We start from the raw sequence: 17,144 nt of genomic DNA, 5'->3' as shown, positions 1-17,144 counted from the left end.
AGCCAGCTTGGAGCCAGGGCAGGGAGTCATGAAATTCCATATATTTCAAAGCCACTGTCTAGAAGCTTCTCCCACCTTCCAGAAGGCATCAGGATATAAAAAAGGGGACCTCAGGCACCTATTCTTCAGTACACTTCTGGACCTGTGGACTCTGCCAGGAAGAAGGACTGTTGTGCTGCTGAAAGGACTGCTACTTTGCTGCTGGACTATTGCTCTACTGACTGCTGCCCTGCTGTGCTCTTCCCTGGGAGGGAGAGGAGAACTTGATCTGAAAGTTCATCTAGAACCCACGGCTACCAGAATGAATCCAAGGGCTAGTCTGCTGGCCTCCTGATCTGAGCCTCAGGAACATAAAAGGCTCCCCAACATCCTGCACTAGCACCTGGACCCATCTGAAGTACGCTCCTAAACCCTAATTGTGCCCCTCAGGTACTGGACCCTTGATGTTGCCTCAGAGAACTGTATTGAAGTTTTTGGGCACTTTGCGACCGCACACTGGTCTGTTCATGCCCAGACCTCACCTCCCGTGCCGACAGCCAACACAAAGTTCCGGCAGCCGCCGCTCCATGCTAGAGCATTGACAGCTCGAGAGGACCACCAACGTGAAGCTTCAGCAATGTGCATCAGTGACCCCTGGCCTGCTCTTCGCGCTACTCCATCAGTCTCATGCAATGCTCTCCTTGCTCCTTGTGGGCCCTTCCACTACAAACAGGACTCTTGGCGCTGATTTGAGGAGGTAAAACTTTCAATGGTACTAATCTGGTGACTGTAGCCGAACTGTGCTTCATCGCGGTTGGCCTGAACTTGTGACTTTGACCTGGTCCGGATATCCATAGCTTTCACTTTGTGATTTTTGGCGCTATTTTCACTGAAAGTTTTAAAAATTCATAACTTTGGTGCTACTGATTGGATTTTTGTCATTTTGGTGTCCAATAATTTATTAAAATTTACTCTATTTTTCAAATTTGGTGTGGGATTTTTCCTGTATCGTGTTTCCACTTTATTGCTGTTTGTGTGCTGCATAAATACTTTACACATTGCCTCTGAATTAACCCTGGCCCTTTTGTGCCATGCTACTCAGCGTTATGCACACGTTAATTTAGTGACTTTTTGTGGTTCACCCTGCAAAGGGTTGTGGCTGTTGCTTGACCAGGGCTCACACCATAGTCAACCAACAACCCAGCTTCTCACCCAAAAAAGTTTCCGGTGTGGTCAGCAACTAAAACCAACAGCTTTTTCGTCAAAATACTATGGGGAGGAAACTGTCGCTGACAGAAATGAGCTCAGAAACAAACATTTACTTATTGCCTATTTGTCTTGCCTGTACGCTGCAGCATGTAAACCGAGGCAAAGGGCTTGAGAGATAGAGAATTACTGATGATTTTTCAGATAAACCAGTAGGTTCTTGGGTCCCATTTCAAATTGCTTTTTGCATACGTAACTTAACTCACATCTGCAAATAGCCGTTTTACCAAGCAAAAAACGCTTGGAATTCTCAAAAGTTGGCATTACATTCCTAAAAGGATTTGCTCTCATGAAGATTTTCATGTGAGAAAATCTACTCCTTTAAGTAGGAAATAGGAGTTTCAGGGCGAGAATAGCTCATGAGTTTGTGAACAACCATAAACTTGCACGTTTATGGATCTTGGTGTTGATGTGGGGTATTCACAAGGTCTTTATTGGCTCCAACAATGGAAAAGGCTTGACATTGTAATTTACTTCTGACACTAGTAGGAGTAAATCCATGTCCTGGTGGGAAGGAGAAAGTAATATCCTTGCCAAAATCGTCTGGAGCATAGAGAAAGGGAAAAACTAATTCTCTAGAGAGGAAAAAATAGGGAAAAGTAATTGCACAAATGTTATGTCAAGTCACTGCGCACAAAAATGTGCTATGTTTAATAGTTCATTAGAAAATGCCTCCACAAAGTAGCAATTGCAAATTCGCAAATGTTTTCCAAAAGTTAGGCAGAACATTTGCAACCCTGCATATTTCCAGGCATGGCCTGGGAAAACGTTCCTATACAAAGTTGTACATATTCAATTGTAGATTTACTTTTATGTTTTTTTTATAGCAGAGTTCAGTCATTGATGCATAGTCTTACACCTACATATGGGGGTCTTTTCCAATTTGGTGTGAACCAATCAGCTCATCTTCTGCTGTCTCCACAAGAAGATATGTAATATGTAATGATATTGGCTCAGCACAGGGTCCATTTTTTGCGCTTTAATTTAGACTTCAGTACACAAAAAGAACTGAGAATGTGGCCGAGCCAGGTGTGTTTTAGGTGATACCACATCAGTAATCATATTCTTTTATCGTAAACATATGCACCAAAGCATGACTCAAGCATGTTTAGGATTCATGTGAACAAATCCCTCATTTGTGTTTACACAAAACCATCTCAAAGATGCCCTACGCATCTGCTGAGTTACTCTTGTATAAAACCCTGTGAATACGTTCAAATATGGTAAATTCGGGGTGATGTGCAAAGTCAAACAAGTCGCAAAGTTGGGCCAATTCGGATAGCTTTGCACTGTGTGAAAAACATGCAAACGCACTTGTCTTTCCTGACCATTCCAGGCAGTTGGATGCCCCTTCCAACACTGACAGGACATCAGAATATCAGCCCTGCCAAGGTTCCCAGGTTCATTTGTCGTGTGCTGCTCCAGTTCAGGCTTTTTCTTTGAATTCTGGGTCTTGTAGTTTTGCTTCCTCCTTTACATTACAAGACTACAAGTCCCAGAACTCAAAGAAAAACACCTGGATTGGAGTAGCATATCACGCATGGACCTGGGAAACTTGGCAGCTATGGATATGGAATTGTGTTTTCCAGCTGCCAAATAGGAAACATAACAGCAGTCACTCATCAGCCCTGCCATATCCTTTCCCTGCCGCCGGAAGTCCCGCCCTGACTTCTCCTTTTAAAAATTGTGAGAAGAAGAGAAAAAAACATCAGCTGCTGAACACAATTTAGATGGTGCTCCATCACTTGATCAAAACCTATGTGACTTACAGTTACACCTGGAGGTTTTATCCATGCCCTCCACTAAGGAAACCTTTGTTTTAATTTATTTTGTGGTCGACATTGTACTTACCTGCTGTAGCTGGGGATGGTTCCTTTATCCAGGTCCTTGTCGCTGAATGGATCCACTCGGGCACAGAACCACTCATACTTCCCTTGATGCATGGTGTCCAGGACGTGCACGATCTCATCGCACCTCAGCGACAGCGAGCAGCAGTCCAGCTGGCTGGAGATATTCAGATTCAGACGGATGTAGAACGAGTCCCCGGAGACCACCTGTCCAGTCTCCATCTCCTTCAGCAGCCTACTGTAACCTGCAGAGAGTAAGGCATGCATGTGACCAAATGGGACAAGATCATTGATCATTTCCCTGGGTTTTTGTCTACCTGGAGTAATCTGTATAGGGGTATAAAGTTATATGTATCTATGAAGGGGTAACTCTACAGTGCAAATCTAGCCAGAGAGAAGTTCATTTAAGAACTCTGGCCCAGATTTACTAAGATTTTGCCTCAGGGTTGCGCCGCTCTTGTGCTGCATCCCTGTTACAAAATCAATGTTGGGATTTACCAAGCCATGCAAATCAAGATTTGCGTGACTTGAAGTGGGATTTTATCCCAAACGTAATGCAATGCAGCGCAAGCCACCGCCTTGGATACCTCGTGTCGGGGAGGCATTAAATAGGTGGAGCATGGGCGTTCCTTTCCATCCACTCCTGAAATTTGACACAATCCATATTTACGAAAGCCAGTAAATATGGGTTTGTGTCAAAATGGTGCGCCTGCCCAGAGCTGCTAGAGAAGGAGAAATATCTTTATTTCTCTTGTTACTTCTTGTTTGCATTCTGCAGTAAACATACAAAGATCAAAAAGCCTCTAAGAATAGTTTTTGTGCTGACACAAAACCTATTCTGACCAGGAACCTTCCCTTGCTATGTTTCACTGAGTCAAGGTTTAGTAAATATAGCCTTCTGATTGGAGCCAGTGTGCTATGATAATCTGAAACGTGGAATTTGCCAGCAGAGTGTTTATTAATGCTATTATATTTCCATTTTTACTTCACAGGATCATGATTGCAATATGGGCATTATTCTTGCCTACTGATAGTTTTAATGGTTCTAGGTCTGCTTCATCCTTCCCCACCCTGTTTCCAACTCGAAGGCCTTCATATCTGGCAGCAGAACATCTACAACATTGTAAGTGGGATGGCAGGACTTGACAGGACTTAGACACCTCATGACTGAACACAAATTGTTGGTCACTCTTTTCCTGATGCCATTACACCATTTTAAAGTTTCCCACCACCTTGGCTGGGTATGCATGCTCCAATAGTTACCCCAGCCTGGCTAGGCTTGTTAATACCTTAAAGTTAGATGCCACACAAATGAGTGGGCAATGTTTTAAGAGACTTGGGCCCCTCACCAAAACGTACCTCCCTTTAAATGAATTGGGGAAAAGATGGGCACAATCAGCACTCAGCTATCATCTGAGCAAGGCTGTCTGCTCGAAGCGTAGAAGCTGAATGAGGGCCTTATTATGATTACAGCAGTCCATTAAGCCACCGTATTCATGATGGCGGTCCTTGAAACTGCCATGACTGGTGGTCCAACCTCCATATTCTGACTAAGGTGGTCTCACCTGCCACAGAACCACTGTCACCGCCACAGATCCGCGATCCCTGGCAGTCTTGCAGTGGTGTCAGTCTGGTAATATGCTGGGCAGTGCCGCTGTGGCACCGCCAAGCATATTAATAGTTCCCTTACAGCTACAGTTTTCATGGTGCCATGACTGTGTGTGGCACTGAGGAAATGAAAGGGGCCCTACAGGGCCCCCTGTAGCCTCTGCGCCAGGGGATGCCTGCAGGGAGGTACCTCCAGTTCCTGCAGGGGATGGACCTAACAGTCCTTTTCTCTATGCTTGGATATTATGAATAATAATAGAAAAGGGCCAGTTAGTGGTAAAGAATAACAGCCAGTTAGAGCTAAAGACCTGAAGAATGGCAATTACCTCTTCAGGCAACAATGAGGCAGAAACATGTCGACTCTCCATTTAGACATAAGGGGGAAGAGAGTAAGACTGTTCTGATTTTTTACTGAACTTGGATCCTCATGGTTACCAAACTTGAGGGCACATTATCAAGAAACGGCGTTAAGATTATCGCCGCTTTAGCGGCAGAAAACTCTTGTTTTTGTGCAGGAAGGGGTTTTTGTATGCTTGTGATGAGGTCAAGTGATTACCCGAGTGTCATTGCATTTTAGTTTTTGTATTTTTGCCTGCAGGTAGTGGTTGAGGTTTGCTTTGTCTTTCGTTGTGTCAGGGTTTGAAGTGCGATGTTTGAGGATAGTGGGAAATGGTTGGTCCATTTAAGTTGGGCATGCTGGAGGCATGAAAAGGGAAACGTGATAGACAGGATGATAGGGGAAACATCCATTACAACGCAGTCATTACAAAGCACTGCTTTTACAACGCAACTGTTACAACGCAACTGTCTTTACATCGCATGCCATTACAACTTATGCTATTACAAAGCATTTCACTACAACCCATGCCATTACAACGAATGTCACTACAACGCATGCCATTACAACGCATTGGAGTATTTTAAGTTTGAGGGGGGTATGGGTTTTGGGGTATTTGGGAATAGTACTTTTTACCCCTACGCTATCCAACACTTTCCCTACTGTTGCACTCACTGGAGTGGGAACAGTTATTTTTACCAAGAACGCTATCCAACAATTTCCCTACTGTTGCACTCACTGGAGGGGGAATAGTAATTTTTACCCCTATGCCTTCCAACACTTTCCCTACTGTTGCACTCACTGTAGGGGGAATAGTAATTTTACCCCTATGCTATCCAACACTTACCCTATTGTTGTACTAAAAGTATTATGCGTTGTAATGGTATGCTTTGTAATGGTATGTGTTGTAATGGATTGCGTTGTAATGGTGGTTTTAAAAAATGTGTTGTAATGGCATGCGCTGTAAAATCATGCGTTGTAATGGTAGTTGCGATGTAAAAACCACGTTGTAAAAGCATGCGTTGTAATTGTTTGTGTTGTAACATCATGTATTCGGATGATATTCATGTTTCTCCCAAGACTTAAGGTGGGTGCAGAGATGTGGGAGTAGAGGGAGGAGGAGAGGTCCACGCAGATCTTATCATTAGTAGTGCTGAATGTGGATGGAATAGATTAGCAAAGCTATCCAGGAAGTTTGCTACAGTTTCCAGGTATTCTGTAAATGAAGTATGGTTGGGTGGGTGGGAGATGAAAAGTGCTCAGAGACTTTTTGAATGTGGATGGGAGAAAGTGAAAAGACCAGAGACAACGTGGTATGTTTTTGGATGATAAAATTGGTGGATGGTACTGCGGCCATTAGGGATCAGCTGATGTGAAAGTTCAAATGTGAATGGAGGTGGTGTGAGCCTTGTCTGTGTGATGATGAGGATGTCCAAATTGTGTAGGTAACAGATGCCAGAAATATGTGTGTTTGCAAAACGAGTGAGCATGAGAGAGGGGGCAAGGAAGGTGGTGTTTGTGTTAAGAGTAGATAAGGTTGGAGTAAGTGTGTTTGCGGAGTGTGAGGTGGAGGAATTGGTATGCGGTATTACCAAGTGATATTGTTAATTCTGGGTACAGTATTACCACAGAATTGTACTGGCACAGTAGGTATGACCTCCTCAAACAGCAAGCCTGCCCTTAGTGCAGCGTGTAACCGGTAGCTTTACCTTCATAGTTGAATTTGTAGTGCAGAATGACCCATCCGCTGCACCTCTGGATTGTCCAGTGGGCCTCTTCCTTTGTGCAGGAGTCCAGGGGGACGGTTTGCTTCTCACCTTTGATGCAACCTTCCAGCTGCGGGGATGAAAGGCATGGTGCATTTTATCACAGTTTCAGGAAGACACGCAGCAGCATGATTCGGGCACATCAGAATGGTCTACGGGGCATGGGCTACAGGACCACTACTCGTGCAATGAAGCCTTCACTTTAGCTGAAGTAATTTGCCTATTTGCATTTCTTCTGTGTTTTTTGTGCCTATTAAAGTACCAGACCTCTGCAAGTTCCCATTTCATGCTGCGAAAATAATGAAAGAGAAGAGGGACAGAAGGAGCTTTAGATGTAGCATGTGTGGTGTATATTGACCAGCATGGGCGCACATGGAACGTGACAGCATTAAGGGCTACGTGTATCAAAATTCTGAGAATAGCAATTAGGTAATCGCAATTTACAATGTATGAAACTCAAAGAGTTTAATATAGCGATTCCTAGGGGGTCGCAAATCGCTCTACCTCATTATCATTAATGAGGTAGATTACAATTTGCTACCCCGTAGGAATCGCTAAAATGATGGGGATGGTGGCCTGCTGGGGTCAGCAGACCACCATGTCCATGATTGCTTTTAAATAAAGCAATCTTTTTTTTTTAAATGTAGCCCGTTTTCCCTAAAGGAAAATGGGATGCATTTCAAAAACAAAAATGAAAAGATTTATTTTTATTTCTTAAGAGTAGGCAGTGGTCCTTGGGACCACTGCCTGCTCTTAAGAAATGCTGTAACAAACATTCACAAAGGGGAAGGGGTCCCTTGGGTACCCCTTCCCATTTGCGAATGGGTTACCACCTACTTGAAGTAGGTGGTAAAATGTGAATGTTTTACGAACGCATTTCGGTCACAAAACATTCCTACATAGTGATGAGATTCGGTACTAGGACGGGATGCCCTAAACACGCCCCTTCCTAATAGCGTATCGCAAACCCATTTTGCAATTCGGTAACAGGTTACTGAATCGCAGAATGGGTTTTGAAACATGTAAAAAGCCGTTTTTGCGTGCTCAAACTGGCCGATTCTGCAAATCGGACCATTTGCCAACGCAGAATAGTTTCATACATATAGCCCTTTATATTTTAGTTTGCACATGTAGGTCGCACAATTGTATATTTTTGCTCTTTCATCCATTTATCCATCCACAAGCCAGCCTCTCTGTCCTTCCATCCTTCTACTTGGCTTCTAACTTTAGAGCATTGGGAATGGGTTCCAATTGCCCATTTTACTGCTTCAACAAACATTAGATGGATACATACATACAGATTATAAACTTTTTTTCCTTGCGGTTTTTATATAGCGCAAACTCGTCGCTTTACATGGGCACCAGTTGCAATACAGACGGGCACATTCATTTCTAGGCAGGGAGAGATTAAGTGATTTTCCCAGAACCAAAGAATGTTTGAGCCTCCCACCAGACTCAGACCTAGCTTCCCAGCTTCAAAACCAGCCATTAAGCCACATCCTCTCTTGTTGACAGGCACATAGAGTGCTCACAGAGGATTATCTAAACTGTAATCCGTAATTGTGTATTTACATTTTAATTGTGTTTTTCTGCAGGTTGGTGGATGTCAATAAGTTGACCTTCCATTTAGTCAGTGTGAGGAGATCCCTCAATGTTTGACTTGGATTAGTGACCTTTTTGGCATTTAGGGGTCTATTTAGTCCTGGATGGAAGTCCAACCTTCACCTAGACCTAATTCTTGCCACTACTCTGCCAGGCTCCTGCCCGGCTGGTGGCAGAAGTTTGTCTGGCCGTGACAGGGCAGTGGTATTGCCATGCCAACGTCCCTATTGTGGTGGACCAGCTGCCTCATTGAAGCCGTAGATGTGGAAATCTTGAAGAATCTCCGGGATCTCCCCACACACACTGCTGTGCTTGCATGGCTGTGTGTGGGGTAACCCTGCGGGTTCACAAAGACTCTGGTTACCACACTAAGCCTTAGGACTAACTTCGGTTGACTACACAAGTACCTCCGGGCAATCTGCAAGTCCAGGGATACAAGCTGGGTAATTCCTTGGATTCTTCTTTTGTCAAGGGGTGTTTTTACACTCAAGGAAGGTAACCCTAAGAATCACCGTGGTCGATTAATGGTACGGTCTCCTTGGGTCGGGATTAGCCTCACAAACGTTACCAAAAAAAAAAACACATTTGAGATTTAGAACCAAAAAAAGAAATGACAGGGTCATTAAAGTGATTCGCAAGCTCCTAAATGTTTGCCCCTATAATAATATTAATAAACAAACCATCCCAAGGTTTTGCAGTGTCATAAAGTACAGATGTCAGTCATTGAAACGCACACAAATGTTACATTTACATTTAATACAACACTAAATATTGGGCACTGTGTATTGTTATCCAGTAAACCCACATAGGGATTCTGATAGCACAATAACAAATAATCACGGTTTGGAATTCTTAACAGAACTCTATGTTAAGCCGAAAAATAGCTTGATTTTTTCTAATGTATATATCATATAGATGGTGTGAAATTTTTCTTTTTTTTAGAAACGTATAGTAAATTAGTGGCCTGCCTGTAGTTTACAGAGCTTTCTACTTTTTCTACTTCTCATAGCAAGTGCATAGTTTTGCTTCCGATTTTGTACTGTTTTCATGATGGTGCCAATATTTCTACTTCGGGCTCAGCTGCAGCCCATACGTACAGGTGGAGGGACCACGCCCCATCAACCTTTTCTAGAGAAGAAGAGTGTCGGTGACACTGAGCAAAGGTTAGCCTTGCAGGCACTCTTCTTGTTCCGGTCAGGCAGCTAGGAGCTGGACATGTGCTAAATGGACATGCGTCGGCCTGCCTGAGCTAAACGTTGCCAGGTTGAGAATTTCACAGCCCAGTGGGCATGACCTCCTCAGCCTGGAAAAAGTGCCTCAAGGCCTTCCCCTCATGACGAGCGGGAGCATCACTCATTGTCTCGGACCCCGGCACTTCAGTTTTAACCCCTGAAATTCCCTGGCCTGTGTGTCATTCAGTAACACCTTGTCACAGAGTGTGGTGGTGTCAACAGTCTCACTGACCCCCCCCATCGCACTCTGTGGCGAATGAGCAACTGCTGCATCTTCTCATTGGCCAATGAGAAGAGGCAGCAGTTCTAACTCTCCTCGGACCTCCACAGATTTCCTCCCTGGGAAGTGTAGGGCATGTTTTATGTTTTGAATGTTTGATGCATGCGTGTGTGTATGTATGAATGTATGAAGTTGTCAGTGGGTGTGTGTGTATGTGTGTTTGTGAATGCATGGATGTGAGTGAGTGAGTTCATATGTGTGCTTATATGGCCCGCTCATACCCCTCCCTGGCAAAATCTCCAGCCGCCACTATTAGGGCTTAACATGGATGTACCGTATTCTTGCAAGTCATCTTTAGCACCGTTTTTATTGCGCCTTTGAAACTGGCTGATGTTGACGATATTTCTTTTTATTACCACATTAAATTGGTGTGAAAGTCCAGTTTATAAATAAACATTGAAGTGCAGAAAACCTTATGAACTATCTGTAGTAATTGTAATATTCATAAGAATTATGGGAAGTTCATGTCATTATAGCTGTAAATTGTATTTATATAGTGCTTACCACCCCATACAAGGCGTTGAAGTGCTTTGATGTGAGTAGCTTGTCCAAAGGTTAGCGATAAAAGTTAACAGATTAGTGGGGAATTGTTTTTTTTCCTAAGTGGATTAATTGTGGTATGTGGGTTAAATTAGTTGTCATTGAAATCTCATACGTTTACTGTATTATTTTGAGAAGGGTGGATTAATTATAGTGGATTAGTAAAGGGAAGAAGTGAGTAGCTATTGGGAGATTTGCTTATACATACCTGTTAGCTGGCTAATTTGGATAAAGTAGGGAAGAGTTTGAAAAGGGAATTGTAAAGTCCATTGTAGTCTGAGATGTTTGGTATGAGTCAGAGAGTGGTGGTATGGGCAGAAGATAAAGGGGGAGCTTTTGTATCTAAATGAATTGTTAAACCCTTACACATGCCTTCCCTATAATCACGTTTACATACTGTGATATATATGGAATATCATAGAAAAAACACAAAGCTAATAGCACACAGTTCTCATTTAGTAGTGATCTTTACCACTGGGCAAGTACTCAATGGTGCTGCAGTAAGACGGAAGCGAGCGACAAGTAGACGATTTAGGGATCAACTCACCTGTAGGAGCTGATGTCCCTCCTGCAGACCAGCCTTTTCTGCCATTGATCCTTGCTTCACAGAGTTGATAAATATTCCTTTTTCATTGCCTCCCACCAGGGTGATATCCTGTATTAGTATGTCCCCATTCAGCGTAGTGTGCTGTACAGGGTGACTGGTGCTTCGAATGCGTCCAACGGATGTAACAGAGAGACGGAAAGGTCTGATGGAAGAAATAGACATAGGAGGACATGACACCCTCATAAAAGTGGCCAAACCAAACAATGTAATTTGCTAAATTTACAACTTTTCTTAAAAGTGTACAATTGTGAACTATAGTAGTGTACTGACTGAAGCGTAAAGGATATTCTTTTTGTGTTATCTAGATTCTTACATCTGTTCTATGGAATCCTAAAGGATTTACTATTATAATTTTTTTCAAGCCATCTTTATTGGAATTTTATTACCAATGGTACAATGGCTATATCAGTGCATACAATCTTTTCAGTACCCTTTTACAGGCAGTAAGTAACAAGAGCCCCATATCCTTGGAAGTAATCAGCAAATACATGTTCCACAGATTCAACAAATATTTCAATCAATGAGCCAGTTCAATTCCAGGTGTGAAGAATAAAAAGGAAGATGGAGAAGATATTCAGCATACAGCAATAGCACGCAGGCCGCCCATGATGCCCATCCAGGTGTGGTGGGCCCTGCATCAGATCCCAACTTGTGGCAGAGAATGCGCCTTCGCTACGCTCACCATGCTTCACCACCGTGGAGAAAGGGGGGAGGGACGGAGGGAATAGAGAGTGAAAGGGCGTCCATACTTCCGGACCAGTTCCGATGAGCTAATACAGTGTTAGTGCTCAGTTCGATGTGGTGGAACTGTCCTGTGGTTCCTGAAAGGTATCTAATAGGCCTTCCCAATCTGCTGCTAAGGGTCACTTCCGCAGTCCACGTGCTTCTTCCCACGGGAGCGCTAAAGCTTCGTCCTTACACCACTTAAGTGTTGCTGCCTGCCAATGCCCCACCCCGGGCATTGCGATAGTCTTCCAGTGCATAGCAAGCAATCTACGCACCAGTAGTAGTAGTGCCAAATCGATGAAGTGGTTCATGGCCCCATGCCCTTCTACATCTATAAAGCCCTAGCACACCGCTAGTCACACCGTTGAGGTCAGTTTGGCTTGTTATTCTGGCAAGAGTGTCCGTGACCTCTTGCCAAAGGTTGCTGACCAGTGGGCAGCTCCAAAACATGTGCAACATGTCCACTCTGGCCACGTTGCAATGAGGGCAGTCCGATGGAGACCCTGGGAAGATTCTGTGGCGCATGGCTGGGGTGAGGTATGCCCTATGTAGGATTTTGTGCTGTATATACTAGCATCGTAAATTGTGGGAGACCTTCCGCAGGTATAACAGAACTCTGTCCTACACCTTCTGGGTCAACCTGTGGCCTATGTCGCCATTCCAGGACCTTCTAATGGAGACTAAGGGGTCTTGCAATATGTGGGAGAGGGCCCTAGTCAGCAAAGGTTATCAGTTCATGATCATCCCCCATAGTGTACAGTGTTTGTAGGAGAGGAAATGCGTTGGGCTCTGTTTTGACTATACACCACAATTTCCCTAATTCAGCTACCAACCCTCTATATGCCAAGAAGGAATGTATGATAATACCATGCATACCAACATACCGCGGTATTTTACATCGCGGTTTTGACAATGCAAGTCGTTACATCGACTTGCGTTGGAGGGCGCTGGACTTAGGAATAGTGTGAATTACTATTCCAACTCCAGTCTACGTACAGTAGGGAAGGTGTTGGAATAGCAATTCACACTATTCCTTAGTCTAGAGCGCCCTCCAGTGGAAGTCGACATAACGACTTGCGTTGCTAAAACCACGATGTAACCATTACGCGTTGTAATGGTTGCGTGGAAAAGGATGTTTCCCGCCAAGAAGTGGCCTCCCAGGAGGCCCATATCACCCCTCAGCTGACAATGGGGATGAGGGCGCCACTGATTAAGCTGACAAAAAGTGAGATGACAGACCCATTGGAACTAGATGGAGAACAAATGGCAGCATTTGAAGAGTTGAAAAGCAGAATGTGTGAAGCCCCTGCTTTGGGTATGCCAGACTATGAAAAGGAATTTGAATTGTACTGTAGTGAGAGAAATGGATGTGCACTTTCAGTGTTAATTCAGAAGCATGGATTACTGAGAAGGCCTATTGCGTACTTCTCATCGACACTTGACCCTGTAGCTGTAGGTTTACCAGGTTGTTTGAAATCTGTGGCTGCAACATGCAGAAGCCTAGAACAGAGTGAGGGAATCATAATGGGATATCCTGTAAGGGTATTCGTACCTCATAATGTGGCAATTCTTTTGACAAGAAGCAGAACTCAGTACATGTCACATAGTCGGTTGACTAAATATGAGAAAGTCATTCTGGGAGCATCAAATGTGACTTTGGAGAGATGTGTGAATGTGAATCCAGCGACATTGTTGCCGGATATTGAAAATATGGGTGTGAAAACAGAAGATGATCACAATTGTTTGGATGTGCTTGATTACTGTACAAAACCGAGACCAGACATAAGGGATCTTCCCTTGCATGAGAGTGATCATGTGTTGTTTGTGGATGGATCATGCCTGAGGAATGATGAGGGTGTGCTATGTGCAGCATATGCAGTGTGTAAAGTTTCAGAAGTAATGGAAGCATCATCATTGAAAGGAGTGAATTCTGCGCAAGTTGCTGAATTAGTGGCATTGACAAAAGCTTGTGAAATTGGGAAAGATTTGAGAACGACTGTGATGACTGATAGTCAGTATGGATTTGGAGTTGTGCATGACTTTGGCCAACTTTGGCTACAAAGAGGTTTCTTGACGTCGAGTGGGACTCCAATAAAGAATGCTGAAGTGATTGGGAAATTACTTGAGGCGATACAGCTGCCTAAAGAATTAGCAGTTGTGAAATGTGCTGCTCATGGACAAGGATATGATTTTGTGACAGTTGGCAATAGATATGCAAATGACATTGCTCAATATTGCGCCAAGAATAACCAATCAATTAATCGGGAACGAGAAGGTGAAATGTCTTTTTGTTCTGTGATGTTTACTAATGTCTTAGAGACGTGGGATGAAGTGAAACAGTTGCAGGATGAGGCAGAGGAGGAAGAAAAGAAAGATTGGATCAAGGCAGGTTGTGCCCCAAGAGAGACAGACCATGTTTGGGTCTATAGAGATGGCAGACCAGTAATGCCGAACTCCATGCTGTCAGCAATGGCAAGGATGTATCATGGACAGGGACATTTGGGAAGGGATGCGATGATCAGGTCTTTTAAACAAACCTGGTACAATGCAAAGTTCAGGACAATTGCAGAAAGTATTCGTCAAAGATGTTTGATTTGCCAGCAATTTAACACTGGGAAAAAGACAGTGGTGAGTTTGGGAACAATAGGCATAGAAGGAGGTCCTTTTACAAGAATGCAGATTGATTTCATTGAAATGCCCCAAGTGAACAGACTGAGGTATGTACTAGTGGTAGTCTGTTTGTTTTCAAGATGGGTTGAGGCCTATCCGACTAGGAGAAGTGATGGAGTAACAGTGGCAAAGTTACTGTTAAGAGAGTTGATTCCTAGGTACGGGTTTCCGGTAACGATTGAGTCTGATAGAGGTGGACACTTCTATAATGAACTCATGAGTTTGATTTGTGAAGCATTAAGCATACAGCAGAAGCTACATTGTGCATACAGACCAGAGGCTTCTGGTGTTGTTGAGCAGATAAATGGCACAACCAAGAACAGGATTGGTAAGATGTGTTTAGCCACTGGTATGAAATGGCCGGATGTCTTGCCTCTAGTGCTAATGACTATTAGATCTACTCCAGATAGAACTACTGGTTTAAGTCCGCACGAAATCATAATGGGACGTGCAATGCGACATGCATATGTACCTGTCAATAAGTTGATGACAATAACTGATGACATGATTTTGGATTACTGTAAAGGCCTGGCTGACGCAGTTCATTCTGTGTTTCACCAGATTGGAGAAGAAGCTACCACACTTGAGAAGAAGCAAGCTCATGACCTGAGTCCAGGGGACTGGGTAAGGATTAAAGTTCACAGAAGAAGAAATTGCTTGGTTCCAAGGTGGGGTAGACCAAGACAAGTCATTCTAACTACGACAACTGCAGTGAAGTGTGCTGGTGTGAAAAACTGGGTACATGCGAGTCATACTCTGAGAGTTCCAAACCCAAAAGATGGGACTGGTAGAGAGTATTTTGAAGAGTCAGATTCCAGTGATGATGAAGACCCAGAACCAGTGAGAAAAAATCAAAGTTCAGGGAAAGAAGCAGAAAAGGCTTTAAGAGAACCATTGAGAATCTCAGAAAGGAGATCAGATTCTGTAAGAGAGCCTGAAGTTCCAAAAAGCAGTGGAGGAAAAAGAAAAGAAAAGAGCAGTTCCACAGAAATTACTCCTGAATCAGAAGAGGAGGAGATTGAAGAACCACTTGAGATTATACCTGAAGAAGTAGAGTCAGAAGAAGATAGAGAGGGACAGATTGCGGAAGACCCCCGAGGAGGTGTAGGGAACATTCTTGACAAGCTAGGTGAAGGGACAAGTAGACAGCAAGAAGATTGCGTGTCGGAGACCCGAGGAGGGACAGAAGTAGGGAAGTCTCAAATGGTGGTGAAAAAGACTGTGGAGCGAAAGAAAACTGCTGAAGAACAAGAGGCATTTGAAACAGAATCGGATGAAAGTGAGAATGGAAAATCAGAAGGTCGAGTTCTGAGAAAGAGAACTTGGATTGGAGAAAGAAATAATACAGAAACGAGACCGAAAAAGGTTGTAAGAGGAGATTTTTGGCCTAACAACAGAGTAAAGAGGCTGAGATACAGACTGATAAGAGGGAATACATCGAAAGCTGAACAAGTGAATGAAGTGTCGAGTCAAAACGAAGTGAAGAGGAAGGAGCAAAAGGAGTCAAGAGAACCTGAGGAGATAAAGAGAATTAGAAGACCCAACCAAAAGTACAGATCACCGGAATGGTCTTATGTGGCACTGTCTGAAAAAGGAGAAGAAGAAACAGTGAATCGAGATAATCCGGAGGGGATCTTGAGAAAAGTGGTTGAGGAAAAGGAAAAATCTGTTGGAATCTTAAAAGTTATCCTGACTGACATTGGAGAAGAGTCGGATGCACAGGATGTTGTTGATGATCTGATACAATTTGATGTTGCTGAAGAAGAAGGAGTGAAAAGTGATGAATATCCAAATTGAGTGAACAAAAGAAATCACTTGGAGAAAAGTGAGAAGGAAAGTCTGAAATTCAGCTGTCTGAAGTAATCCAAAGTTCGAGAAATTTCAGTAGTGGAGTAGTAGAGGCTAAGTCAAAAGACAAGGTCAAAGTAGTAAAATGGCTAACGTAGAGAATAATCAAAGTAGATGTGCCTTCTTAAGAAGATGGTGTAGAATGTGCTGCTGCTGTACTGGATTATTAATGCTACTATGGGGTGTTTTAGCTTTATTAGTTACATTTAGAGTTTCAATAGGTACATTTGAAATACATACTGAGAATGAGACAAATATAGAGAAGAGTTCGCAAAAAGTAGTTCCAACTAGAATTAGTAATACTTACATGCATAAAGATAGGTCAATTAATGATTTTTCTAGTAATGTTTTTTCAAAGTTGTTATACGAATATGTGAAAACAATGGAAGTTAGGGATTGCTATGTTTGTATGCAATTACCTGCATCCGTTTCAGAGGGTGTTACTTATCACCATTTACCAGCTACGTATGGAATTTCTTGTAGTGTATTAAGTAGTGTTTTTTATCTGTTAGGGAAAATAGATTATAAGATGTCTAACAAAGATAGTATTTTTGGGCACTTGCCAATGAACAAAGAGCTGAATCCAGCTAAAGAAGCTAACATTTTTGGTGAGATTTTTATTGAGAAAGAAGAATTAACATTAGATTACATTTTTAAGAATAATTTAACTTGTAGTTTGGAAGAAGAGGAGAAAGCTTTCCTAAACATGGTGGAGGAAAGGAGATTGAGTATGCATGAAAAGGCAGGGAAATACAAAGTGAGTGAGACAATTTGGGACATTGAGATGGGAAAAGAATTGAGAAATGGAATTAGTCCAACTTTAGCTCTAGATGCAC

The 17,144-nt window shown here is 43.1% G+C and overlaps 1 protein-coding gene across 6 annotated transcripts in view; it reads right to left on the bottom strand.

Annotated features, from left to right (window-relative positions):
• CARD11 (caspase recruitment domain family member 11) overlaps positions 1-17,144 on the bottom strand; it is a 935,632-nt gene that overhangs the window by 118,575 nt on the left and 799,913 nt on the right. For all 6 annotated transcript variants that reach the window (XM_085629202.1, XM_085629205.1, XM_085629200.1 and 3 more), the window contains exons 15-17: positions 11,005-11,206; positions 6,747-6,873; positions 3,097-3,337 (exon numbers count right to left, since the gene is read on the bottom strand). In XM_085629202.1, coding sequence (XP_085485328.1) covers positions 3,097-3,337; positions 6,747-6,873; positions 11,005-11,206 — 570 coding nt within the window. The remainder of the gene's footprint in view (positions 1-3,096; positions 3,338-6,746; positions 6,874-11,004; positions 11,207-17,144) is intronic.

The sequence above is a fragment of the Triturus cristatus genome, chromosome 10 (genome assembly GCF_964204655.1).
Source record: "Triturus cristatus chromosome 10, aTriCri1.1, whole genome shotgun sequence".
Classification (NCBI taxonomy): Eukaryota; Metazoa; Chordata; class Amphibia; order Caudata; family Salamandridae; genus Triturus; species Triturus cristatus.
Note: the sequence above shows the minus strand (reverse complement) of the source record. Positions and strands in the feature narration are given on the sequence as shown.